Source organism: Porites lutea, chromosome 10, assembly GCF_958299795.1.
Source record: "Porites lutea chromosome 10, jaPorLute2.1, whole genome shotgun sequence".
Lineage (NCBI taxonomy): Eukaryota > Metazoa > Cnidaria > Anthozoa > Scleractinia > Poritidae > Porites > Porites lutea.
This window is the reverse complement of record NC_133210.1, coordinates 5,798,547-5,826,360: the sequence shown is the minus strand read 5'-3', so window position 1 is coordinate 5,826,360 and position 27,814 is coordinate 5,798,547. Positions and strand designations below refer to the sequence as shown.

The 27,814-nt window shown below is 40.8% G+C and overlaps 1 protein-coding gene across 1 annotated transcript; it reads left to right on the top strand.

Annotated features, from left to right (window-relative positions):
• The first annotated feature begins 517 nt into the window (after positions 1-517).
• LOC140949420 (cell adhesion molecule DSCAML1-like) lies at positions 518-26,179 on the top strand. Its single transcript, XM_073398580.1, has 20 exons — positions 518-523; positions 621-963; positions 1,698-1,994; positions 3,061-3,351; positions 4,079-4,351; positions 5,497-5,817; positions 6,250-6,519; positions 7,481-7,738; positions 8,879-9,169; positions 10,441-10,740; positions 11,230-11,520; positions 13,715-13,785; positions 14,451-14,685; positions 15,587-15,889; positions 17,310-17,618; positions 18,792-19,064; positions 20,026-20,307; positions 21,322-21,516; positions 22,676-22,745; positions 23,530-26,179. The coding sequence occupies exons 1-20, from the start codon at positions 518-520 to the stop codon at positions 24,662-24,664; spliced, it is 5,814 nt and encodes a 1,937-aa protein (XP_073254681.1). The 3' UTR covers positions 24,665-26,179.
• The last annotated feature ends 1,635 nt before the right edge of the window (positions 26,180-27,814 follow it).

Sequence of the window (27,814 nt, the reverse complement as noted above, 5' to 3'; positions counted from 1 at the left end):
AATAAACAACGTGTATTGACTAACAACCTTCGAATTGTTTATTCAAACGGAACTATTTGAGTATCTTTTAGGTTGTAAATGAGCTGTTAAAGAGGCACTGTTTCCGTTTTATCTCCTTGATGACGTAGCTTTTTAATGGGAAATTAAACTCTCAGATTTATGGGTCGTATACACACCTTGGTCGTAGCCCCAGCAGTGGCGTCAACAAAATTCTACCTTCTGATTGGTCAAAGTTGTAGCGAAGTCACGTGGGATGGTGGGCGGCAACCAAATTCAAACTGTGATTAAACTCTATTCTTGTTGGCGTGTTTTAAAGGAGCTGGCGTCTTACACTTGCAATTTTGTGCCTACTTTTTCAGTGTAGTGCCGAGTCCGACAACAGCAAAAAACGTTTTTTATTTCGTGTGGATTTGCAAAGATTATCACGAAACGAAGACGAGTTGTCATATTGAGTAATCGATATTATGTTAATAATGTGTAAATCCATTAAGTGAAAAGTCTTCCATAACTTCGGAAAATGGACGTACAGTTCTGAACAGAATAAACTTTAGAACATAAAAAAAAATGAAATTGGTTTGTTAACGAATAAATTCTGTGAGCCTTTTATTCCTTTTCCTTAGTCCAAGTTTTTTGTTGCTCTTTCCTCTGCAGGAGAATTCCCCTGGGCTTTGCGGTTTTTAGAAGAGCCAGCGGATATCCAGTTTGCGCATAATCGTTCTGCGATACTCAATTGTAAAGTCGAACACAGACCAACAGCTACGATCAGGTGGCAGATCGCGCGCTCAGGTCTGTTGGTCAGCGGTAACATAACTGGAGTGCGCCACATCTTGCGTAACGGCTCGCTATTTTTTCCCGCCTTTTTGGAAAGTAGTTTCAACCCATCAGTACACAGAGCGGAGTATCAGTGCATCGCAAATAACAGCGTTGGAACGATTGCTAGCAGGATTGTCAGCCTTCGCGCAGGTAGGAAGAGGGAAGGGAGAGAGAAATTTTAATAATTTTAGTGCTCATCTTACTTCTGTTCCACTTTGCAAAATGGATGTGAAAATAAAAGCAATAGATCGATAAATCACTCAATTAGCGGTTTTGGAGGAGCAAGGATTAACCCAGTCGGTTAGTGAGCTGCCTTCTGTACGAGAGTAAGGGAGTTTGATTTCCATGTGTGACTACAGTACAACGGAGCACTTGAAATGGAGGGAGAGAAGTGGGTGGGGGGGGGGGGGGGGGGAGGGGAATAGCGCACCGTCGCTAGGGCGGATCCAGGATTTCTCTTTGTAGGATTGCACCACTAAGGAATGGCATAACTGACTGGTGACGTGACGTGCTTAACTACCACTTTTTACGGCGTTTAACATGAATTCTTCAACCTCGTCTCATGTTTTATTTCAACACCAATAAACCACATAGTTTTTTTTTGCAGAATACCAGTTGTATTAGAAAGCCGCAGGTCATCTCAGGGGGTGAGGGGGTTGCGCACCCCTCGCACCCTCCCCCTAGATCCGCCACAGCGTCGGCTTTAGGTTTCAGTCTAATCAGTACTGTTACGAGTTACCAACGTAAAACAAGGATCTTTACTTATATGTTTGACCGCATTAATACATAAAATATATGGACAAGTAAAACAAACCAGCCGATTGATAACTATAATCGACAAGTGTTAATCAAATGACTTTTATTTTTCATTTTTTCAATGTCAGTTATTGTTCAACCATACATGGTATACGCCCAAGATAGCTTAGTGATTAGTGGAAACACCGCCGTAATAAAGAGTGTAATATCAGAGCATGCTCGTGATTATGTGCGTGTAGTTTCGTGGGATGATGATAGTGATGGCAGGCTCACCTTGGGGGGCAGGTACTTCCTCATGCCTTCTGGTGACTTGGTTATCACAAATGTCAATGATGCTGACACCAAGAGCTTATTTTACTGCACCACGGCGAACATTTTGACGGGAGAGAGGCGCGTCAGTAACCCAGCCAAAGTGTTTTTGCGAGGTACGTAATCCACCTGTCACTGAACGCTTAATGACTCCCATATGGACAATTCACGAAACTGAACGAAGCTAAAATAAAATTATTTATAGCGGAGCCCCATTGCTAAGTAAATCTACCCATCCCAGAAAATTTGGTAATCACGTGACCGTACACCGACCGCCCGTTCGTCCGCACCACAGGAAAACCAATGTTTACTCTCACACTTTTAGCTAGTTTGGGAGCCCAAGAGAAAACTAATTGCACAGGCTGCACATCAATGTTGTGATCAATTGACAGCTATCAAAACAGGGCATCCGCTGACCAGTATCACCTGACCGTACCGCGGGCTCAAGTGTCGACCCATCGAGGTCGAGTATTTTTTAAAGTTATCCGCTGACAAATTACCAGTTTCAAATGATCGCAGGCTCAAATTTATTTTTTGCAAGGATTCATATCAAATATGTTGTGTTTATGTCACTATGGCCCCGAACTATTAGGATTTTGATTTCAAACTGACCTCGGAAGCGAAAATTCACTCTAAAATAACTTAGCCTTTCCCTCAAAAGTCACATGAATGTGCCCTTAAGTTAAATGATTTGTGGATTAAAAGTTTATTGTTTGATTTAAATTATAAATTTATTAAAATTGGAGCTTCGCTTTTAGCCCTGGTTAAATCTATATATTATTCAAGAAAAGCTACCCTTTTCGTCTTCATTCCATTGAAAAATGGTGCCCGTTGCACATACTTTCTAAACTGGAACACTGCATCCCTTTCCTAAACCTTGGAACAAAATAAATAAACAATATTTCGGGAGAGCAAGAATATTAAAGTGATAGAACTATGAGGTTAGTCTTTTCGAAATATTTTAATCAAAGTCTCTTTTAAATACGTAAGAGACAGATTTCATTACCTTTTCATAAACCAAAACTTGAAAGTTACCATCAATTTAGAGATCTCAGGACTGAGGGTACTCCTCCTCCCCGGAACGAGGCCTCCCCCCTACAGATGGCCTCGCCGCGCGGGAACATAATACAAGTTACACACATACTTACGAATTGCGAACCATGTTTCTTTTGCTCGCTGTAGAGAAAAGGTCCTCTCCACCCAGGATACTGAACAAGGCGTTAAATATTACTGTCTTTGAGGACAACGTCAGCGAGCTACAGTGCTCGGCTGAAGGGTACCCTGTGCCAGCGGTTGAGGAGTATAGCTGGAAGAAGGATGGCGTAGCTATTCAAATGGGACACCGCTTCTCGAGGTTTGCTGGAGGGAGTCTTCGTATCGAGCAGACAAAATTCGAGGATCAGGGACTGTACGAGTGCGAAGTAAAAAACAGTTTGGGTACCGTCACCTTGTCTATAGCTCTTTCTGTTCGAGGTTAGTGCAAGAAAACATGGGGATCACATGGTTTCAATTTCATCGGGGAACTGACATTTTAGAATCACCCTATAGGGCAAAAAAGTACAAAAGGGAAAGTAGCACTCAGTATAGCCTTCATTTGAAAGGTATCACTCTAGGGTTTCGCCCAGACTCAATGATCGCACCCTAGAAATATATCCACGACCTCAAAATTTTGAATCATCTTGTCACTGTACAGCATAATAAACAGTACCGCGAAAAGTGCTGCCACGTAGCCTTAATTTGATTGGTTACAATTTAGGATTTGTTTTTCGCTCAAAAGTTAGCGTTATCTTGCATAGCATTACAAATGGTAACTACAAAAAAGAACTACTCGGTAGCATTCACTTCAGTGACACTGCATGATTTCTTAAGATTCTATCCACAGAATCAAAAAGTGAGAATCACCTTTTACAGCATAATAAACAGAACCACAGGAAAATACTGTCAATAGCTTTCACTTGAATGGTCACAATTTCGGATTTTATCCACAGACTCAAACGAGTAGAGCCACCTTTTACAGCACAACAGAAAGTATCACAAGAAAGTGTTTGTCAGTAGGCTACCAAGGCTACAAATAGTATTTTTTTGAAAACGCAGAGACAAATAAAAGAAGAGCAAGGAATACGGTAAAATACGCAGCTGAGAGCTTTTTGCTTTTCAGCCTCATAGTTCTAAATGATCCCTTTTGAATGTTTTTCCTTAGTTCCCTTGAGATTCGTAATTAGACCCGGGAGAAAAGTCACCACAGTGACGTCAACGTCTGGTTACGTCATGACGTGTGCGGTGACGGGTGAACCAAAACCCAGCATCACCTGGTTGCAGAATGGAAAAAAATTCACTGATAATGACAGAATAAGTATCAAACCCAATGGACTGGAGTTTGCTGTCATCTACAGCAAAGACCTTGGCTTGTATCAGTGCGTTGCTGACAACGGTCTGAATGTAATACAGAGTAGCGCTATGCTCATCACAGCAGGTATGACCCGTGCAATGTTTGGCAGGGGCGTAGCTAGGGGGGGGGGTCCTGGGGTGCCCGTGACCCCCCCTTGGTAGGCCTTCTCTTGAGCAAGCAACCTAAAATATTCAGGTGGCGAAAAGGCCATGACAATATCTTGGCCGTAAAAGCCATTTTTTGAAAAGCCCACTTTTTTAAAATTTGTTTTTTTGTAAAGTATTTTCGTCAACGGCTCTTGTCTTTAGTTAATATGGGCCTTTATGCCACGATAATACGACTGAGCCCGCTGATACACGAGGGAGAGCAGCGGTATAAACCATATATAGTCGGCGATCCCTGGATGGTGTCCCTGCTGTGATCCCCCCTTTGAAAACTCCTGGCTACGCCCCTGTTTGGAAATTCATCACAGTCTTAGATTCTGGATTCCATGCCGTGGATTTTAGATTCTTTGTCAGTGATACTTGAATTCCGAATTCAAATCGGTAGTGGGATTCCTGTGTGTTTGAACTGTATTCCGGACTCCAAAGCCAGCAGGATTCCAGATTCACTAGCAAAAAATTCCCGGTTTCCGGAATGCTCAGGTTGTTTGTAGGGTCCAGTGTTGCTTGCCACATGTTGCTATTAAGTTTTCCGCTAGTTTTATACAGTATTATACTGTAAAACCAGGGCTAAGAAATAATTTTTAAATAGAGTTAGGTCAAAGATCGTTTTGCTTTGGCCATTCACTTGATATGTGAATACGTTACATAGCTCAGTAATGTGTCTTCTGAAGTACGTACCAGGAAAATGGTCACGTTTTCTGAACGTTAGCTTTAAAATCGAACTTGCGGCACCCTGCGAGCAGAGATTTCTCTCTTGCATGGCTTTTAACGTTTACGAAGTCGTTCGCGTCGCTTGTCAGTCGCGTAGTTGGTTTGTTTTATACGCCCCCAAGCCAACTACGCGACTATTAAACAAGCGACGCAAACGACTTCGTAAACGCTAAAAGCCATGAATCAGAGAAACCCATGCTCGCAGGGTAACATGCAGTTTCAGTGGAGGTTAATCTCTTTCTTCGGAGCATTCTTGATTGATTTTGTAACCTTAGCTGAAATTGTTTATTAGTCTCATGACTGGCTACGATCTAGTAACTCACACAATTAGTTTTTGTTATTATTTCTTACCAGAACATAATCCTACAGTCATATCCAGTGCGGACACGCATCAGGTCATTCTCCAGCAAGGACAAAGTCTCAATGAATGGTGCCGAGCCTACAGCCAAGGTCGCCGGGAAATAAGGTGGTACCTAGATGGCGTACGACTCCATAATGGGAATGGATATACCATAAGTCAAGTGCGGATTACCGACGGAGGGCAGCCGGGAGATCAAGGAACACGGAGTACCATTAGGGTAGATAAAATTACAGTAGAGAAAACTGGAGAATATAAGTGTGTCGCATGCAATATTGGAAACTGCACTTCGCAAGTGATTCGTGTCTACATGAATGGTAAGTAAAGAGTGAGGTTTTCAGACCGGTGTCGAGCCGGTTACTTCTCCCTTGGGTATTTTGAGACCGGCTCAAGTTTATGACTCATTTTTGGGGACGATCGGTAATCATGATAAGAAACCGGTCAAAATTTTGTCTTCTCGGATAAGACCGAGAAACCTAGGCCCTGTCTCACAACCCTCGCACATATAACAAATTCAGTGGAACGTTTAAAAACCCACATACTGTTCATTAAGAGTAGGGGACATAGTTCCCGGTGTGGTGGTCTATCTCAAATTCACATAGGGGGCATCACTACGCATTACTTCATTACTTATAAACTGCATCATATGTCCCCCAACCAGTGTTGTAAATTATCCCTGAAAAGCCCTGGTGAGAGTGGATAGTAAGATATTTAACAATTAATTATTTCATCTCTTTGTATTTCGACAGGCACATTAAACATTACCTCAATTCCCACGGAAGCAAACGCGACAAAAGGGCAACCTTTTCAACTGCCATGTGTAGCAAAAGGCTACCCATTTCCAACTGTCACGTGGTCTAAAGATGGAGTCAACATTCCGTTTAACCACCGGCAATCCGTCTCTGATGATAACACCCTTCATATCTCCAGTGTACAAACCGGGGACGCCGGTCGGTACAAGTGTTCAGCGGCTGGTAGTAATAAAGTAGAGGAACGCATTGTGGAAGTTACTGTTTATGGTAAGTTGAGATATAATGTTAGTTTATTCATCTTACTTTCTATCCTAAAATATTGCAGAAAATAACAGTGAAAGGTTACAGCTTTTCACAAGAGACCACTTTTTAAGCCGAACTTTGCGCTTGCGCAGTCGCGATTTGAAAACGAGTACTGATTTGAAAACATTCCTGGGCCGGGTTGTTCAAAGCTGACTCAAGATAACCCAGGGTTAGTGCGAAATTTGAATTCAGATATGAAAGCTTAAAAAGTAAATTCAGTTTAATTCTTTTTATCATTAAGTTGATGATTGTATGCTCTCAAAAATAACAGAGAAAATTATCCGAGAAAATCAGGCTTTTGAACAAAAGAAAAAGAAACCCTGGTTAAATTTAACCCTGGGTTAAGCGCTAATCGACCTGCGAACAAATTTCACGTACGTGTAAATGTAAACGTGGCTTGCTTCTTAAAGATCGTTGTAAAAACCTTTACGCAAGCCGTTTTCACACAATTTTTTGCTTCATTTGGGCACGAACTAAAAGCTGAAGAAAAGAGCCTCTAACAAAGCTGGAAAGTGGAGGATATCGAACATCTTCGTTATTTGAGCAAGCCAACTGTGCCAAAGGCCTTTTTAACGGATGAATAAAGGTGTTAAAGCTAGTGCTGTCCAAATTTTTGATGATATTACCCTCATCATCCAAGGCAAAATGATTGTTCCTTCGTGATTTAAAAAATAAAACGTATACAAAAAGAATGCTATAGACGAACTAGAAACCAAAAGCAGTTCTTAGGCAAAAAGCAGGTTAAGCATTTTTTTCATATTCTTTCATCGTTTTAGGCCTTAAAACTGGACCCGAAAACTATAGAATGCTCTAAATCATTTTAGAATGCCTATAATTTCGTTTTCGACTTAATGTTTCATGCTTTAGCTTATTTTTGATTAAAAAAAACCTGGCAACCGCCTTTAACCCTCCCCTATATTTACAGAGCTCCCAGAACCTAAGATAACCGCACAGGACTGGCACGAAGGCAAAGCGGGGACACTCACATGCCACGTGCGATTTAGTGCTATGTGGCTGAAAGATGGTCGTCCTCTTAGCGATACACTCAGCATCACTAAGTTGCCCGGAAGCATGAGCATTCTTCAGATACAGCGTCTGGCCGCCGCAGACTCTGGAACGTACACTTGTATCGCCAGTAACGAGGCTGGGACAGTAAGTGTCTCCAAGGAGATGGTTGTCTATGGTGAGTATGTGCTTCTTACAAATTAATGGCGAAGGGAACAAGGTCAACTTGTCTAATCACTTAAAATTTCATTTTCTTTAACCTCTGAAGTTTCTCAATGTATCTGTGTAACATTAACAATTGCTACCAAGGGGCAGATGTTTCCGATAGTGTACAGGGGGCGATGATTTTAGTCAGATTAAGTACCGAGCAAAGGATGAACGCCGAACGTCAGCTAACCGTTTGTAGTTTGCCGTTCCGTCCGCTGTGTTTGTTTGTTTACGCTTTCCGTCGACACTACAGAACTGAAAACTATGTACACAAATTGTCTAAAACATTTGGAAAGTAACTAGCTATTACCTAAATGTTTCCATATTTCTCAATTTTTCTTTTAAGACTCTTTTAAACTAAGTGAAATACGTATACTGCACGGAAAGTGTTCTCGGTCGCCATTCACTGGGACTGGAAAAAGTATGAGAGAAGTTGTCATCTTTTTTCGCTCAAATTTGAAACTCTTTTAGCTTTACAAACAGTGCATGTGGAAAAAGGATAGTAAATAAAAAAAGTGATCAAAATGAAGGAATAATCGATACAAACGGGCTGCAAATACTAGCTCACGTTTTCGCGTTTCTTTCAAACATGAAAATGTTTTCCTCGCTTTGAAACGGCGGCCGGCAAACGGCAAACGCGGGAAAAGTCAGGTCACTTGTCCCTCTACCTTTCATGGGGAGAAAAAATCGCGGTGCTTAATCTCTATTGTAGAAAAGAGTCAAATTCAACTGGACTTTGTCTAGGCTGATCGTTAGGCAACCCTCTTTCCGCCCAACTTCTAAAAAAATGCATGAGAGGTTACCCTATTCAGTAGTTTGTTACTTTACTACTCACGGGTTCCTGAGTGAGAAAAACCTCATAACGGAGTCTGTAAGGAGAAAAAGAGGTAGCTTTTTAACCCATTTATTAGCGTTTTGGAATTTTCCTTCTCACAAATCTTTGACGAGACGCGCGAGGTAACATTGCTTAAGAGGGAGTAAGACGGATATGGCCTATAGGGGGGATAAACTCATTCTCTCTTGCGGTCACTTGGTTTTGTTCCTAATGGGCCCTCAAAGCAGATCCTGTGCTATTCTGCGTGTTTCGTTAAAAGACTTTTTTCATTCTTAGAGCCGCCCAAATTCATCGAAGAACCCGAGGACAAACAAGTGCTGAAAACCTTCACGACTTCCTTGACATGCCTAACATCCGGGACACCACCTTCGCGCATTGACTGGAGCAAGTCAGTGGGAGGGCGGTTCGTTCCAGTTTCCCTGGAGAAGCCTCGTTTTGAAAAACTGGTCAACGGAACCCTGGTGATCAGAAACGCAAGCGATGAAGACGATGGGACGTATTTGTGCACGGCTGCTAATGGTGTCAGTGATGTGGTGGTGAACCGACAAGTACAGCTTAAAGTTCACGGTATGAAGTTGTTAGTATTTTTTTCTGGGTAACAAAATCGTGTAGGGTCAATACCAGTATTTTAAAACAGAAAATTCAATGATACCGTTTTCTTGCCGTTGTCAAATTTTAAACGAATAATAATTGTCATTAATAGCTAGTTAAGGTCAGTTATCTACACAGTGAACTCTCTCTTAATGAGAATCTCTGTTGGGCAAAGCCCTACTGCAAAAACAGACATCTTGAGTTTCTCCATGCTGCGCTATCATTCGGTCCTTTTCTTTAGGAAGAAACCTGCGCAGTGATTGACCTAACGGAAAGTGAAGATGGTTGGATAATAGGGATCCTTAAGATGCGAGGACAGCGAGGGCAGGTGAAACGACGCTAAAAAAGTGAATTCGCAGTTTTTCAATCTTGAACGGGATTATTTCATGTCGCTTACTTTGTCGAGTGTACGCGAACTCCCCGGGAGTTGAATTCCTGAGAGCCTATCCAAATAAAGAAGGAGAAAGAAAATTTTGTCGTTGCTTGTTTACGTCCTCTGCAAGACATGAAATTAGGCATTTTTACGTCGTAGTCGCGCAAAAACGGCAAAGAAATGTACAAAAAAGTGTGATGCACGTGCAAAGTTGTTGTTTGCTTATTAAACCTATTGCTTTCTATGACGTTCTCGTTGCCGTCGCCTTCGTCTTATCTTAAGGTCCCTATTAGCTAAGGTTCTATTTGCGTTTTGATAGACCCACGACGAGGTCAATAAAAAGGCAAAAAAGAACGAGGTAAATATCCAGCCACCTTGACCAAGCAAGGTTAGTCAATAATGGAGTTATATGCATGGACAAAAGGTAAAATTTTCCTTGGGGGACCAACGCAGGAAATCCCGAGCGAGCATCTTAGAGAAGTATCGGGTATCATCGCTCGGGTTGCCAATCAGAACGCAGGATTCGCTTCATCCCGTGGCCGTTGTGGAATGATTCAACTGTAGTTGATATGGCTGGATTATAAAATATGACATTACAGTGAAACCTGTATTAGGTGGCCACCGACGTTGCCTTCCCTGGTGCCCGCTTTAATAGCAGTCCGCTAGATATAGATTCGTTTTACTTAAAATATGGGACGATACTTTTAAATATACTGAGCTATTTGTCCGCTTGATACAGGTTTTTCGCTTAATATGAAGTCCACTTAATACAGGTTTCACTGTACTTTTATCTTTTTAAAATGTAATGTGTTATATCAGCTTCTCCTTCCCGGGATAACATCACCTCATAATGTTAGTGCGTTCGTTTGTCCAGCAGTGCCAGCTACCATTGTTACTGCGCCGGCGAACACATCAGCCAAGGTTTCCTCTGACGTCACAATCAACTGCGTTGCGGTGGGCAACCTACCAATTACACTAACCTGGTCTAACGGAACAAAAGGATTGTCAAGCAACTCTCGTGTTAGCATTACAAAGTCTACAAAAGACAAATACTACAGGGTTACAAGTACGTTAATCGTGAAAGAACTTGTGCTTGAGGACACCAAGACGTACTCGTGTAGGGTTGTGAACCATTTTGGTTCTGACAACAAGAGTTTCCAAATCACCGTTCAAAGTAAGATTTTTGTTGTTAGCTGTGTCTTATAAAGATTCACGTACATTGCGCAGTATTGTACACTGTTAAACCGGTTGAAAAAACAGAGCGAATATGTTACGCGGTCAGCTCTTAACGGACGCCAAGAGAGGGTTTCTGTCATTCTCTAGACATTTCTCTTGACTCTCTCTATAAGACTCTATCTAGAACAAACCCTACCGAATGGAGTTCAAAATCGCTTTTGATTTTTCCCCAAGGTATTAACAATGTTGCACTTCAGCCTTTTCCCTCCGCCTTGTACAGTGCTTTAAATAATAGTTTTTTTTCTTATAGACATACTCAACTGGCGTTCAGATAGTGAAAAGTGGGCAAGAGACGATAGTCGAACAAAAACTGAAAAATCTATAAAAAGTTAGCTTTTTTACAGTACGCGTCAACCCAAAATTACATGCTAGATGTACGTGGATCATGACCAAATTAACCAAATTTCGGTTTTTTTATCCATTTTAGAGAGGCCATCTCCTCCGTCTAAACCGAAAGTCTCAGGAACAACTGCGCGCTCTATCTTCGTGACTTGGACACCAAGGTTCAACGGTAACGCGCAAATCACAAAGTACACAGTGGAAATCAAACTCCAAACCGCGGATTGGGGAGATAATGACAAGAAAGAGGTGCAGACCATTGGGCTGGATGTTACCGAGCTACGTCCGGCGTCTACGTACGATTTACGCGTGTACGCGACTAACAAAGTAGGAATGAGCGACGCAAGTCCTGTGATAACAGCGTCGACTCGTGAAGCGGGTAAGGATTTTTCTCTGTGCAGCATGCTTGTAACGTTAAGCCGATGGCCCTGTCTCCTTCGTTCACCCTCCTCACCTCCTCCTCACCATCATTTGGAAGGGAACGTTAAAGAGCTCGTGAAATTCGAAGAGAAGACAGTAGTAGGGAATCGACAGAGAATAATCGGACACAGAGGGAATGTTAGGGCGTTGGCTGCGATATGTAAATTTCACTCATGTTATTTTTAGAGGTTGTAATTAAACGGAAGTCTAATTCCTGAGACGTCTGCTCGTTTTAATCGATTGTTTGAAACGTCATCATGCCGATCAAGTCCACGCGCGACTGCCTTAAAGCAAACAATGCAGAATTTTGTGATGGCGACTGTTGGATTCTCTCTTGACAACACTGAACAAACGTTTGCGGACCTCTCCCGAGGCCAACTTCCGATTAATTTCAAGCGTTTAATTAGTCTAAAAATAACTTTGGTGAAATTCACATATCCCAAGGGCTAGACTGGGCGTTTTCCACTCTGTCGCCTAATTCTCTCTTGTAGGAGATGAAAAGAAAAGAAAGGAGTAACGGGATGTAGAACCTGGTGTCATAGTCTATCTGACTTGTGCCATCATTAGGGACCTTAAGCAACGACGACGACAACAACAACAGCAACGTCAAAAAACAATTGGTTTTATGAGCAAAACAACAGCTCTGCACGTGCATCACGCTTCTTAGTACATTTCTTTGACGTCCACTGCACGACTACGACGTGAAACCTCCTAATTTGACGTTTTATGGAGGACGTGGACATACGAGGACGAATTTTCCTTCCTCTTTTTGAACTTGAATAAAATCCTTCAGAATTCAACTCCAGGAAAAGTCGCCTGCATTTGACATATTGAGCGGGTCCAAATAGACGCGATTAAGTTTGAAAGAACGCAAATTCATTTTTTTACCGACGTTTTCACTGCCGTCGTCGTCTTCGTTGCTTAACCCTTTAAACCCTGATATCAAGATTTAAATTCTCATTTGTTGTCTCTATACACTTCCTATAGAAGTAGTGGGGAGAAGTTGTTAGAGTATCAATTGAATTCATCTTGTGTGATCAATCCCTTAATTCTTGTGACCATAATGTTTTATGGAGCAAAGATATTACCAGGAGAAAATTGATGCTGATCACACTTAGGGCTTAAAGGGTTAAGGTCCCATTTGGTCGAAGTGATCAAGGTGAGATCAAATATGGATTGAAGCGGTTGTATACTGCGCCTTCACCTACTGACGTCCGATCTCACCTCTCCGGTTCCCCCGTAATTCAGCCACTGGCTGCATGTGAAGAAATTTGGCAGCGTTTATGTTCATATTTTTTAATCCTATTCATTTTCAAAGTCATCGACACTCGTTACGTTCATATTTAGCGGTCTTTTTTCGTCACTATATTTGGGTTTCTTAAGTGTGTACAAAAGCGATAACATCGTCTTCCTTTTTTTACCAGAGAGATATGGTTTAATTATATACGATTACATTTGTACCATTTGTATGTGCTGCATATGTAACAGCACCTATAAAAGAATCTTTTCCCAGAGTGAATGTAATTAAATTTTAGTTTATTTGTTATTCTGCTAGTACAGACACATACAAAAACAAAGTCAATACTGTTTTCATGTTTCTGGGCGTTTTTTCTTGTCCGTTCTCTAGCAGCTGCTAGAGAACTTTTAAGGTTTAACTTTTAAGTTCTTTATTAATGAAGCGCAACACCTAGTTACGCGAGGGTTTGCGAGATACGTATTTCTAGTATACTAGTAGCACTAAGCGCACACTCTACCTGTACCTTATCGATCCTCTTTATTGTACAATTATTTACCCATCTATCATGTTATCTCTTGTTCTGATTTTTAGTTTACCAATAACCTCTCATGTAAATTTAAATTCAAATTTTAGTAGCAGTTATAGTATTCTTCTTCAGTGTAGCTCTGGCCCTGAGGAAGGCTAATTTTGTTAGCCGAAATACTGGCCTAAAATTAATCAGCCCTTTGCCGCATTGCCAGCCTTTCATTCAGTTTTGGTTTAATTCCCACTAGTAGTACTGTAAAGTACTCTAAAGTTCCATCAGAGTACTCATGCAAAGGCAATAAAAAGGTCGTTAGCTCTAAAAATGAAAATCACGTTATATCCAATTTTTAAATATAACTTAACATTATCGGGTATATCATTGTTTTTGTAGCGCCATCAGAGCCCCCTAAACTCACGAACGTAACGGCGGTGTCTTCAAAGGATATCTTCGTCCGTTGGGAGGTAAGAAAGCTATCGAACATCTTTCACTGAACATCAGAATCTGTGGTTCATTTGGATCTAAGAGACAAGCTAAGGGTATGAGACTCGGCATCGTCATTTAAGTCCCGGGGGGTACTCAACAAAGTCTTATACGGAAAGGCTCCGCCCCGAAGTCCAACCCCTTACACTTTTAAATACCATTTTCGACAGAAAAGGTACCTATTTCGTACACCTTCGAATTCTGTTGAAAAGTGGTACCCCTTTCAGAGTTTAGAACTTTGCATCCCTTTTATCTGCTGCAAGTAGACTGTCTTTGAAATATGAATGAATCATAAAATCAAAAAGTTTTCTCGACTTTTTTTCACGGCCATATAATGCATCTGTTAGCTCTTTTGGGCCTTAACATAGGCAATGCTTCAACAAGTTTAATCCCTACCCTTTCAATTACCTAAAGTCTGAAGGGGAGTGGCCTTTTGGGTGAAGCCTCCCCGTGTAGGCCATTATAGGGAGTACCCCTGGGTTTAAGGGTCGATACTATAAAATCAAATATTGTTTGGTGTTTGATAGGGAGCTATAGGGCACAAGGGGGTATGAGGAAACTAATAGGATTGAATATCAGGGTAAAGCTTTAGACATGTAGGCTTCCGTGGTCTTTATGTAACCTTAAATCTCTGCATTTAACACAGCCACCACCTTTGGAGAGCAGAAATGGCGTAATCAGAGGCTACTGTGTAGTGTACAAACAAAATAATAGACATTATATGAGGAAAAACATAACGGTGAACGGAGGCGACAGAAGAAGCTACACTATCCGTGACCTTGAGCCTTACTCTTTTTACGTTATTGAGATTCAAGCGTTCACAAGGGCTGGTGTTAGCCCGAAGTCAAAGACGAAAAACGAAGTTCAAACTCTCGAGGATGGTATGTATGACAACATCACACAGAAATGAAAGATTTAACCCTTTAAATCCTAACATCAAAATTCAAATTCTCATTTGTTATCCTTATGCGTTTTCAAGAGAAGAAGTAGGGAGAATTTGTTGAAGTATCAATTAGATTCGTCTTGTGTGATCATGTCCTTAATTCTCATGACCACTCTGTTTTATAAAGAAGTGATATTACATGGAGAAATTTGACGCTGATCACTCTTAGGGCTTAAAGGCTTAATCATGAGGTCATTTTTAGGAAAAGTCCAGCCTAAAATTGAGGACTGTATTTTGAGGTGGTCCTTTCATTCGGGTTGAAATCAAACAAAAGTAAATGTTTTTTTTCATTTGTTTTTGTCTCTCTACCAGTCTCGGGCTTAAAATATTCGCGCCTTTTTCGGCACCAAATCGTAACGGAAATGGTATTGTGCAGCTTACCGCCACTGAAAATTGCTGCTGGTTCTGGGCTTGTACATCTTTGTAAGGGGTTTTACGAGGGCTTATTAACGGAAGGGCTTACATCCCAAGGGGGCTTAAAATCGGAATAGAAAAATCACTTCGAAACAAGCTATAGAAGTGGTGATGAAAAATACAATTGGCATTTACTAGTTTTTAATTTAGCTTCCATGCGTCATAACAAATCGAATTCATTCCAAAACAAGCTGGAATGGGCTTGTATGTGGGAGGGGGGGGCTTATAATCAGATGTCGTTCAGTTTCTCTTTACACTGGCCTGTAACTGGAAGGAAGGTGGTGGGGGGGGGGGGCTTAGATTACGAAATGCCACTGTGTACCCAACCATATTTTACCGTCACATGCTAGACGCTAAGCACCTCAGCAGTTTAACTGCAGAATGAAACTGTTGTCAACTGCTGTTTATTTCGTTTTCATCACCAGTCCCCAGTCAGCCTCCCCAGGACGTGCGAATCATGGTACTCACATCACAAAGCATGAGAGTTACTTGGAGTAAACCTCCGTCAAATGCAATCAACGGCCGGTTACTGGGATACAAAGTATATTATTTCATCATTAAGAGACCAGAGAAAATCTTCAACAGAACAGTCAGAGGTTCTGATGCAAGAAACGTTACTCTGACAGAGCTGGGCAAGTTTACCAGATACAAGATCCGTGTGGCGGCCTTCACTAGTAAGGGAGTGGGCGTGGCAAGTGGTCCGAAAGTAGAACTAACAAAAGAAGACAGTAAGTACTTCGATTTTAAAGATTCTTTCTTTCTTTATTAATTGATTGATTGATATTTTTTCCCAAGAAGAAAGAAATTAGAGACCTAGGGGGTACTAAAAAAAAATAATACGGGGAGCATCCGCCCCGAGGTCCAATACCTTACCCTTTAAGATACCATTTTTGACAGAAAAAGCACCCTTTTAAACTTTGCATCCCTTTTAACCGCTGTAAATGAACCATCTTTTAAATATGAGTAAATCATAAAACTAGAAAGGTTTCTCGGCTTTTCCACAGCCATCTGTTAGCCCTTTTTGTTAACGATCGAAATGACAGATTTCCCTAACCTTTCATATACTTAACTTGTGAAATCCTTACCATTTCAGTGGCGGATCCAGACCTCCAGATAAGGGAGGGGGGGAGGGGCATCTAGTCCTTGAGATAAGGGGGCCTGGGCCCCCTGGGTCTCTCCCCTGGATCGGCTACTGCATTTCATATACCTGAGGCCTGAAAAGCTACCCCTTTCGGGCGGAACCTCTCCGTAATAGGCCATTATAGGGAGTGCTAGTATTCCCCCCCACCCTCCCCCGGGGATTAGAAACCTGTAGGTTCGAGGAAGAGGACGATGTTTAACTTTAAGTTTTTTCGCGTTTCGCCAAAAAAAAAAAATACACCGGGAAAGTCCTCTCGACTTTTTTTTCACATGAAAAGTTAGCACGGTTATTTGCCTTTTGTCTTAAAGGGGGTTAAGCCCTCTCCCGATCGCAAAATGATAAAACTTCTAACCGTTGATAATTTGTTTCTGTCACAACGATGCCGTTATTTGTAGTAGAATGACTACAGCTATCACTTTTTCCCGCCCAAAATGACCCTGTTTCACGCGCGTGCAGTACTTAGAATTGAGGAAAATGTTGTCCTCTTAGTCTTTTTCGTCCTAAAATCTAAAGGTATTTATTAATAAGAGGAAGGAAAAGTTAAAATAGTTGCCCGTTGTTCTATCAGAGAAGGTAGGGGAGAGAATGAATCCCCCCATCAGGCTTCAGACAGTTTTTCTTAATCAAAAAATTGAGTTACAAGAAACTCAACTGATCGTGTAATTAATTTGTAAACGCCCGTGTAATTAACCCACGGGGGAGAACATTTGACTGCGTTAAACTGTTCACAGTCCCCTATTTTTCAGTAAGATCGTCAAAAACGTACGCTACATGCGGCTATCCTGACCTGACCTTAAAGATGTCTTCTTAGCATGCGGGCGACGGTCCACCGCTATAAACTCCGAAATTGGAAAACTCATAGTGACGGTGAGCGCTCGATATCGACGATCTTTAGGGAACTGTGAACAGTCTATGACGGCGTTTTCCGGTTGAGTTTTGGGGGAGCAGTTCATCAAAGACTAACCCTTTAGGGGAGTGTCATTCAATCATACAAAATTACTTTGCAGAGCCCGGACCTCCAAGTCACGTTCGAGCTGTTCCAGTGTTCAAAGAAACAATTCGTGTACTGTGGGATCCCCCCTTAGAACCAAATGGCATCATAACAGCATACAGTCTCCACTACAGTAAGGCAGTCAAGGATCCACGCGCAATCAACTCTGATAAAGTCTCCATAGTCCGCCTCGCTGGAAATACTACGTCAAAGTATCTACCCGATCTGGAATCTCTCACAGAGTATTATTTCTGGGTGATGGCGAGCACTTCCAAAGGGTTCGGTAATGCGTCTGCTGTTGTTACGCAAACCACTCAGGAGCAGAGTAAGATAATTGTTCATTGGTTTACGGATACCTCTGGTGATTGTGTTTGTTCCTAAGACAAAGGCCTGTGCAATCCCGTAATTTCGCGGTTTAGTTTTTGGCAACATCTTCCGCGCCTACTTTCAATCCCGAGTCCCGCCCCGGGTTTGCTTTAAAATCCTAAATCCCGAGCTCCAAATAAGGGAAATCCCGCATCCCGAAAATCCTATAGGTGGTTTTCATGCAATCTCGGGAGACACAAATAACAATGGTGAAATGAACAAATGCTGGAGGACAAACAAAACGAGCTAATGAGCAATCTTTTGTTTCCCGTCCACCAGCATGGCGGCGATGACGTAACGCACCTATTGACGTAAACCACCTATTGGGGACCCTGTATTGAAAAAGAAGAAAAAACACTCGGTATCGTGTTCTGCCCTTGAGATTGGGCCCATGGGTAATAAGATTGTTCGTAAAGCCGGGTTAGGACGCACAGCTGCTACAATAGGATCTTATAATAGTCGAGTGAGACACTTAACCTTCAACTTAACTTCATTGTTCACGTCTTACTGTCACGACTATTTACTCAAAAATTTTACTAAATATACCCGTTTGACGAAAGAGGCGCAACAATTTTGTCGCTGATGGTAACTTCAATTTAGATTTTTACTCAAAAGTAAGCACAGTTGACTGTTGTTTATCTGAGCTGGATTTCCTTGATTTTCCTTTCGTTTGAATGCGGCGGGTCACTAAAATACAGGTCAGTTTTCCACAGGTCAGAGTACAGGTCACCATGATAGTGATAAATAAACAGCATTAAAACTGTCTCTCAGCCCTAATCTCTTAACAAATTGCTTTGTAAGATCGAGGGAATCTTTGTGGTTTGGTTAACTTATCGATGGAGCAGTGACCTGTACTCTTGACCTGTGGAGTTGTGACCTGTACTTTTAACCTGGCAGTTTGAATGTGGTAACGCACCCTAACCCCAGTTTACATCAGTTCCACGTTTTGCCATGCCTGACAATAGCTCTGTGTTTTTTGCTGATTCAGTAAGAAAATTTTTTAATGATGCTACTAAAACTTTCGCTTTAAGGCATAATTTTAAGGTGGACTTCAAGTATAACAACGTCTGACATACATGGAAAAAATATTACTCTTAAAAGTCATGTTTAAAGGAAAAAACTCTCATTTTAGTCAAAGCAGATATATTTTACGACAATCTTCTGGTCACTCTTGCTAAACGATCGACCTCTGCCATCTTGGATTGTGAAGCGTATGGCTACCCTGAACCCTCAGTGATGTGGTACAGCAGTGGTCGTGACCTTACGGACACCACCAAATATCGCCAGTTAAAGAATGGCTCACTGGAGATCAAAGAAGTAAAAGAGGAGGACGCTGGTGATTATGAGTGTACCGCAAGCAACAAATTAGGAAGAAAGACAGTGGTTCGAAAACTTAAAGTGAAAAGTAAGTGTGGATTCTTGTGAAGTAAATAGTAACGCAGAGGTCAAGTTACGACGACTAGCCGATGCTCCAAATGTTCAATTGATCATTTCTCGTAATTGATAAATAAAAATTATATAACAGGGAGAGATACAGACAAATCCATTTTCGTGATCTGGCTGTACATTGCGCATGCCCTTACCTCCTTGGTAATGGCAGCATCAGACCACTGTTTTGTTCTTGTCAGAACTTATTAGCGTGGCGTAGCCTCACTTAACTACTGTATCCTCTTTCTGCCGGAAAGCTATTCAGGTAGCAAGCACTGGATTAACGAGAAACAAACCCCGGTACCATCAAGGGTGGGATTTGAACCCTGGACATCTCATTTTGGGCGCGGCGCCCCTACCATTCGGCCACGCTCAAGCTTGCTAACATGTACTTGCCGAATACAAGTACAACTGCAGCTTCAAATTAACTTGAAGCCCAGTTTACGAAGAGCTTGTGTGCGGGATGGAAAAAGCTGAAATGTTTTCACATTAAATAAACCGAGAAGCTTAGGACTGAAGACCTGAGCTAGCTAGGCACCAAAAACATAAAAAACTTCTAGCTCGCCCTTTGCGCTCGAGAAATATCAAGTATAAAAAAACGTTGCAGGTAGTACCATATTAGAAGAAGGAGATTAGGGACTTTGATCTTGTTCGCCCTCATGTTACTTGGGCGGTAGCATGCATCGTACTTATCAGGGTGGTTTTTTATCATGATTAACAGTATATATGATAGTTTCTTCTCCTGGCAATTTCTCTTTCTTTCGTTCCATGCTTTGAAAGTTATTTTTAAATTTGGTCAACTAGCTGGTATGGTTCTTATGTCCCCTGCTAGTCCTTCCCTGATGCTGTCTTCATGTTTGTTTAAAATTAAAATTAAATTGAGTTTTTTCTTATTACGTAAATAACAATTTTAATCTTTATTTCTTTTCTTCTCGCAGCACCCCCACTGCCGCCAACAAAAATTAACTTCAGCATACTTCAACACACACCAGCTCTGAACATTAGCTGGGAGGGATGGAGTGACGGAAACAGTCCAGTAAACATGTTTGTTCTTGAGTACAAAATAAACAACGGCCTATGGAAAGTTCAGTATATTCATAAACTCACATATTTTGTCCTGCACGATGTGGACTTTAATTCTGGCTACTACTTTCGGATCTCAGCTATGAACGCTGTCGGAAGAGGGAAACCCAGCAAAGTGTTTATGGTTAGGATCGGAGGTAAGTTGCCCGAGTCTAGGAGTGAGGAGGTCCGGATACCCCAGGGAAGTTTGGGTAGAGTTGAGTGGCTGAAGTCTTTACACTGTAAACCCTGACCCGGTTTGAAACAAAACTTGCCCATTTGGCTACCCTGTTTTAAGACAAATGACCATAATATATGACCTGCATTAAATTTTTCCGCAGAGATGTAATCGCCGTGATGGCGAAAGCAATAGGAGACGAACGCGGGAATGCATGCTCCTTTATACAAACACTCCCTTAGGGCGATAGAAATGATTGGCTCTTGAAAGAGACGTTAGATTGATCTGAGTCGGAAGATCAACCATTTAGATCACAAAGGCTTATTGTATCGACATAAATAACATTATGCCCTAACATTATGTATGGTTTTCGCGTATTGTCAAAAAATAGACACTTTGGAATTCTTCATTGTACTTTTTGTCACGAGGAAAGTTGGCGCTGTTATCATTATTGAAGGAGGTTAATTTAAGACCTCTTCCGATCGAAAAATGCTAAAACTTCTATCATTTGATAACTTGTTCCCGCCACTACGACACTCTCACTAAAACTCGTAGTAGAATGACGACGGCTGCCACGTTTTCCCGCCAAAATGACACTGGTTCACACGTGAGCAATACTCAGTATTTAGAAAATCTCGTACCCGTAGTCGTCTCCGTTTTAGAATCTAAAGCTCTCTAACGTAGACCGCTCCTCGCCGACCTTCTCAATCTTGTCTTTTTCTCCTGTCAAAAGACGCTAAAGAGTGAAATTGTATTCCCTGTATGTAGACACTGAAAACCATACCCTGTTCAGTGGAGCGTACCCGTATGTGCAAAATAATTGAATACCCCCCCCCCCCCCCTAACCCCAAAGAAGACCGGGGTCAAGAGCCGAAATTTTCTTGAGCGAAACCTTACTTATCTCTTACTTGGCTTCGTGGCTTTTTAACGTGGATAAAATATTTACAAAGTCAACACGTAGAGACAACTGTTTTTATCGATTTGTCTTTTTCAGAAGGAAGAAAAGTCATTGTAAAAGAGGTTGTAGAACCTAATGACACCAAAGCCACTCTCCAGACCAGTCAGCTTTACCGTAACCCTACATTCCTTGGGGTGCTTATCGGTGTTTGTGCATTGATAGTTATTGTCATTGTCTGTTTGCTGTTGGTGGCTTTTCGAGCCGGACACCTAAATGCCGACAAGATTCAAGGTACGGTCCTCGTAAAAAAATTTCTTGTGAGTTTTAAAAAACGTAGGGCGCTTTCCATGTGTCAAAACTGGCCGGCCACACCATTGCCCGACCAGTCAGTTTGATAGTGAAATAGGGTTTTCCAAGAGCTTTTGTTGAAAAGCCATCTCCTTCATACATATTATTCAGGATTTGACTGATCTGGCTGGAGGGATCTGATAAAAAGGGAAATTATCATATCATTGCGACGGGAATTGTCCTTAGCCGGTTAGTTGTGACAAATGGGAAGCGCACTTAGTCTACTAATGTTTGTTTGTTGATAAATCTTTGATACTGGCTTCGTTTACAGTTTGCCTCACAACAAAGTCAGTTTAATGTGAAAGTTTGCAAACCAATTTCGTGTGCCTCATAACCACTTATCACACCACTCGTTCGAACTCCTACCCAAAATGTTTATTTATAAGTTATCCAGCAACAGGAAAGAGCTGATGTTTTGGGTAATGCAGTTAGATCGAAATTTCTAAGTCGTTCTTGTACTTGATTTCTCACTCGTAAGGTCTCTACTGAGAAGTTCTAAAAGCGCCAACTTTTTAAGTAACTCGATGAAAATGTAAAGCACAATTTTTTTTCGTTAATGGAGAAGGAAAGAAAAACTGAATAAATTTCGTTTCACGCGGCTGCCTTAGCGCTGGAAAAACAACTATTATTCCTCAAGCCCGAATGGGCTATTGACTCAGAGGCCATGAGGGCGAGAGGAATAATTGTTTTAGTAAAATCCAACTAGTTGGTCAAAAATATCGAGAATAAAAAAAAAATTTAGCTAGTTAAAGCTAGACTTTAATTTTTTTTGCAGCCAAAAAGCCCGCGCTTTTCGCTACTAGGGGGCTATAACATATAACCTAGTAGTAGCTCAACCAATCAGAACGCAGCATTGATAATAGACCACTAGTTGGATTTTACTAAAATGGAAAAGCACACCATCTCATATAAGTCCCTCATAATCCTCTCAGTTGGCTGGGCACCGTTAGATTCCCCTCAAAATGAAGTCTGAGAAACGAGCGCAGAAAGTCCATACTGATAACGCGTCACTTCCCAGATCTGGGTAGTGCTTCTGATTAGTCGTGCCGCGAGGGAAACTTGTTCTTTAAATCATTCTGAACATGTTTATTTCTCTTTAAAGGATGGAAAAAATATTGGAGGCGAAAAGTATTTAGAGACGAGCTTCAAATACAGGAAGATTATATTGAAAGGTATCGTTTATGAGCCATTTCAGTTTTATTACTTAGCAGTTTATAGAATATGTACAATTAAGAAAACTGCTCGGACAAAAAATAACTTTTAAAATAAGTTTACGTTAAAGGGTCAATATTTGAACAAGGAAGTTTTTTTCCTCCAGTACTGTTACTTGTGGCTGAGGCATTTACGTGTGTGTATCAAATCTGAAAGATGAAATGACGAAGCTAGCTGAAAACATGGAAATGAAAGTTCATATCATGCACAGTGCGTTTAAATAGTCCATTTTCGAGTTCGCTATGACCGCCGAATTAAAGAAGTGAAGACGCATTTTTTACAGCCTTAGCCTCCATCTGAATTAATATATTCACAAATTCCAACCAGAAAAAGACCTGTTTATTACTCTGTCTATTGTGTATATTCAAATTTCAAACACTTACTTGCCAGAATTTCAGAATATGTTACTTAACGTCGAGGCTAACCCTGTATGAATGTGTCGTTAATGTTTGTATTCAGCGGTAATTTTTAATTCGAAACTGGACTATTATCACTTTGTAGAATATAAAATTTAATTTGGGCATCAACAGTCATCACTTTATAAACAATATGAACTTCACCATCATCGCCGCTGTCGTCGTAATTGTCTTCATCATCATCATCATCATCATCATCATCATCATCATCATCATCATCATCATCATCATCATCAATGTGATTATTATTATCGTCATCATTATCGTTATCATCTTCGTGATGCTGTTGATGTCAGTCTCGTGATTAATTGCTGCTTTCTTTTTTCAGGCCGAACAACCTTGTCCAATCGGAAGGAAGCCCTTCCACCAATGGCAACCTAGCGGATTTGTCATCTTCGCCTGAGCCAATGCGCTCAACTCACGGCTCGGAGATCAGCCTTCCCAGAAGCCTAATCCGCGCCAACTTAACTCACGAACCTATCATCGAGGAAGAATACCCTCCACCTCCCCCTCCGTATCACTTGGACACTGGACAACCACCACCCCTTGAAGGGAGCTTTAGTGATACGTCTTCAGAAGGGAATTTTGTTCAACCCGTGTACCACAAGCCCACGCTTCATGACACCGATTCATCTTCTTCCGCGCACCGTTACGTAGACGTAAATGATCATACAACGTATGCTAATTTCTACACGACACAGAGATCGTTAAATGGAACCCCAGAGATAGGGGTGTTGGGTTTTCGTGGGCACGCGGACGGAGGCTCTGAACTCGATACTGCCAGTATCTCAAGGGCCATGGAATCTAATTTTGACTTACGCCACTCATCAACCGCTAGTCGTCTCAGTCGCCCCAGCAAGAGTCGCAATCAAAGTCAAGAGTTTGTACATCCTGTCTACCTTCAGAGCCCAGCAAATGCCATACAAAGACCACGTGACTCTGGTCTGGGTCCCTCGCGGAATGATCTTCGCCGCTCAGGATTCAACTCTAAACGGGGCTCTAGTCAGGTAACTCCTGTCATGAAGCCGGTCCAGACCCCTCAGAGGAGAGAATCAACATCATCAAAAGAATACAGCCCCTATCACGTGACTTATGGTTCACGTGATCCACGTGCATACGACTCCGCATCTTCAGAGTATAGCTCATCACGTGACGAACTCATATCAGCGCTTGAGTTCGGTAAACGCCATAATCTTGATAAATATTATGGAATTCCAACTCTAGAGACAACCTCAGTTTCCTCGAACACAACAAACAGCAGCGAACAAGATGGCATTTGCAAGTTTACTGCTAGTCCCAGGCCACTTGGGGATGGGTGCTATGTGCCTACCCCAGTGCACGCTCCGCCACCCAACACGAGGGCAAGATCCCGGGGGAATGGACAGTATCTGTACGTTCTCGACCCACGTAGACGCGGCGTCAATCAAGGCGCGGTTCCTCAGTCAAATGCATCGGTTGTTTGACAGTTACAGAAGAGAAGTATAGTGCATAGTATTGATGTCTGATTTACCTTGAGTTTGGTCCAATAACAGTATAATGACTGTTAATAGCGCAGAGATTCGTTGTGTCAACATTCGCCGGATACCGATCTTGCCGATAAACTTTGATTTCTCACTTCCAGATTAATTACGTTGGGACGAAAATGATAGTAAAACTCATTGCCATCACAAATACATGTACAAATTCACTTATTTAAAACCTTTATACTTTACGATGGCTTAAATGGTTAAACGAACAAAATCTTTAGAAAAAAGAATGCAAAAATTAAAGCAATAAAATTAATATTAAAGAATAGATAATAATACTATTAATAATAGTCAATCGATTAAAAATAGGTGAATGTGATTTGATTGATATCGATTGTATCGATCAATCGGTAGAAATCGATGACACACTCGTTTCGTTTATCGATTTATCTTGATTTTTACCGATTTCTTCGTTTTGCATCGGAAGGTACATCTGTTCATCAAAATTTGAAAACTGAATTCATGCCAACAGTTAAGTTTTTTGACAATTAAGCTGCAATTGAAAGTCGAAGGATCAAACAATTATCATTTTTTAAAAATCGTTAAAAAAATCCTATCTTTTCTTTAAAACCAGGTTTAAAATCTTCCTCTGATTACTGATATTAGCCAGGTTTGTAGGTGCCCAGTTTTTCACGATTGAGATCTGTTACCCTTTTAAACTAACGTCCCTGAAGTTTCGGGTGTATCATCCTGGATCCTGGAGGTTTTTTTTTAAGTCAATACATAAAAATCGAAATCGATAAAAGCCCCTACCAGTCAAATGATTTTTAATCTATTGATACCGGAAAACGGTGAAAATCTATCTAGGGAAATCTTTTAGCCTGATTTTCAGTCATGGCTTTGACTCGAACTAAAATTCAGGCTAAGAAATGTTTATCTAAAGTTGTATTTCTCGTGATACTAGCCTGCGAGAACTGAATGTAATTAAGCCGAACCGTTTTTGTCATTATTTACAAAATAAAGGGTTTTAGAGAGAAAACTGGGTGTGTAATAGTTTCCACATTTCTCCTTTTCTTGTTTGTGTACCAATTGTTACTCCTGGATGTGTTTTATGACTTATACCAAAAAACAACTTTGGCGGACTTCAGTTATGTATCGTTAAAATCATGAAAAAAATCGATAATATCGATTTGACTCAGCAATATAATTTATCGATTTTCACCGATTTCCGTTATCAATCGATAAAAATCATTTGATTGCTTCCGATTTTTATCGATTGACTACTCCACGTAATGATAAAATTAATATTATTTAATAAGTCTATGGATGTGTAGATAATGTCAATAGTTCAGTGAATGCTGATCAAATGTAAATATGTTTGAAAAAAGTAAGCGTTTTGCAAGCAAGTAGAAAAAGACAAGAACAAGCAAGCTTTTTATTGTATATTGTAAATATTATTATTGGGTTTTAGACTCGTTAAACTTGATGAAAATTAAATTGAATGAAAACTCTCATATGCGTATTTGTGACCGATTTATAAGATCATTTCTCCCCGGTTACTTAGCCCCTTTTTAAGGACTGTTTAAAAACAAGCAGGAGTGTATTATCAGGGTTAAATGTAATAATGATCGCCTTTTTCTAGTTCAGTATTAGAAATATGGTCTTTCACTGTATATTTCTCGGGAAAAAGACGATCGTTACCACATCCAAACACGGCACAAGGATCTTTTTCCCATTACAATCTTATTCTAACAAAACTTTAAGAAAAAAATGTCCCGAAAGCGCTCGAAAATACAAACGAAATGTGCTCATGCCCCATCGTATAATACTCCTTAAATCGAATTAATTAAATATGGCCGCCGTATCGGTAAAAAGGTCTATTAGTGCTCATTCACCAACCCCCCCCCCCCCCCCCAAAAAAAAAAAAAAAAAAAAAAAAAATTGCATAACCATTGTTTCTAATTTCTCCTAGGTATTACAGCCGGCCCAAGAGAAATCGAAGGCAATGGTTATGCAAAATTTTGGGGGGCAAACAGGGTGCATTATGGTATATGTGAAAATGGTGAACTGAGGGAAGAGAATACACCGATTAGCATTTGATCAAGTAAAAAAATGTTTTAATTTCTTATAAATAATCACCTATTTCACAAAACTTTATTCTTAAATATAAAAGGAAATTATTCTTTACACATGTAAATTAAAAAATACTGCGAAACTACAAGGCCGATGTTTAATCATTCGTTCTCTTTTACCAAAATACGAATTCCCTGTTCTTGTCACTGTTTATACAACCACCCGGAAAACCCAAACTCTAAATTAATTATTATTAATTGTTAACAAGTCCAATTACCGTCCGTCTGTGATCATTAGAGACCTTTAGCATCAGGTAAACCGCAAACCGCAAACCACAAACCGCAGTTACGCGTTTGCAGTTTCGCGTTGCCGAGATTTCACACTTTAGCAAGGCGTTCAGTTCAGTGCAGTTCAGTTCATTTTTATTTAGCCAAAATATAATACAATACAAGAATACATAGAGGAATTGTAATGTTGCAAGGGAGCTCAGAAGAAACCAGAAGGCTTTATGAAGCCTGGGCTCCCCAGTCTCAAAGAAATAAGCAAAATAAAATGAAATTCGCGGAGTGATACGTTAAAAATAGGAACTAAACAGAGACTGAGTTAAGATATGAATTCAGTAACAAGATAGAAAAAAAATTTAACACTGGATTGGAACAGAATACTTTCCTTTGTTAGTACGGCAGAAACGAATATAAAATTGATTTGAACTACGGGTTCATTGTTTAGGGCCGCCATGTTGTTTTCATCAAGTCGAAGTGCATCACTTTAATCGCCCAAAACTCAGCAATAATTCATTGATTCGAGATCAAAAATCCAACAAACACATCGCAAACGGATATAAAAAGCTAGTTCATACCTTTAAACGCGAGGCTGTACAATTTTTTGTGGCAAAAAACCTTTCCGTAAATCACTTACCGCTGGAAGCCTCTCCTGCGGTTCAAACGTGAACTGCAAACTGCAAACGTGACCGCAAGGCCGTGGTCACGTGACATTTTGCGGTTTGCGGTTTGCAGTTTCCCATGAAAAACGTGATGCTAAAGGTCCCTATTCTTGTGGTTAAACCTCCTTCGC

Coding starts and splice junctions, on each gene's coding strand:
- LOC140949420 (XM_073398580.1), top strand. Junction 1,995..3,060: donor AGCCAAAGTGTTTTTGCGAG/GTACGTAATCCA, acceptor TGCTCGCTGTAG/AGAAAAGGTCCTCTCCACCC. Junction 22,746..23,529: donor CAGGAAGATTATATTGAAAG/GTATCGTTTATG, acceptor TTCTTTTTTCAG/GCCGAACAACCTTGTCCAAT.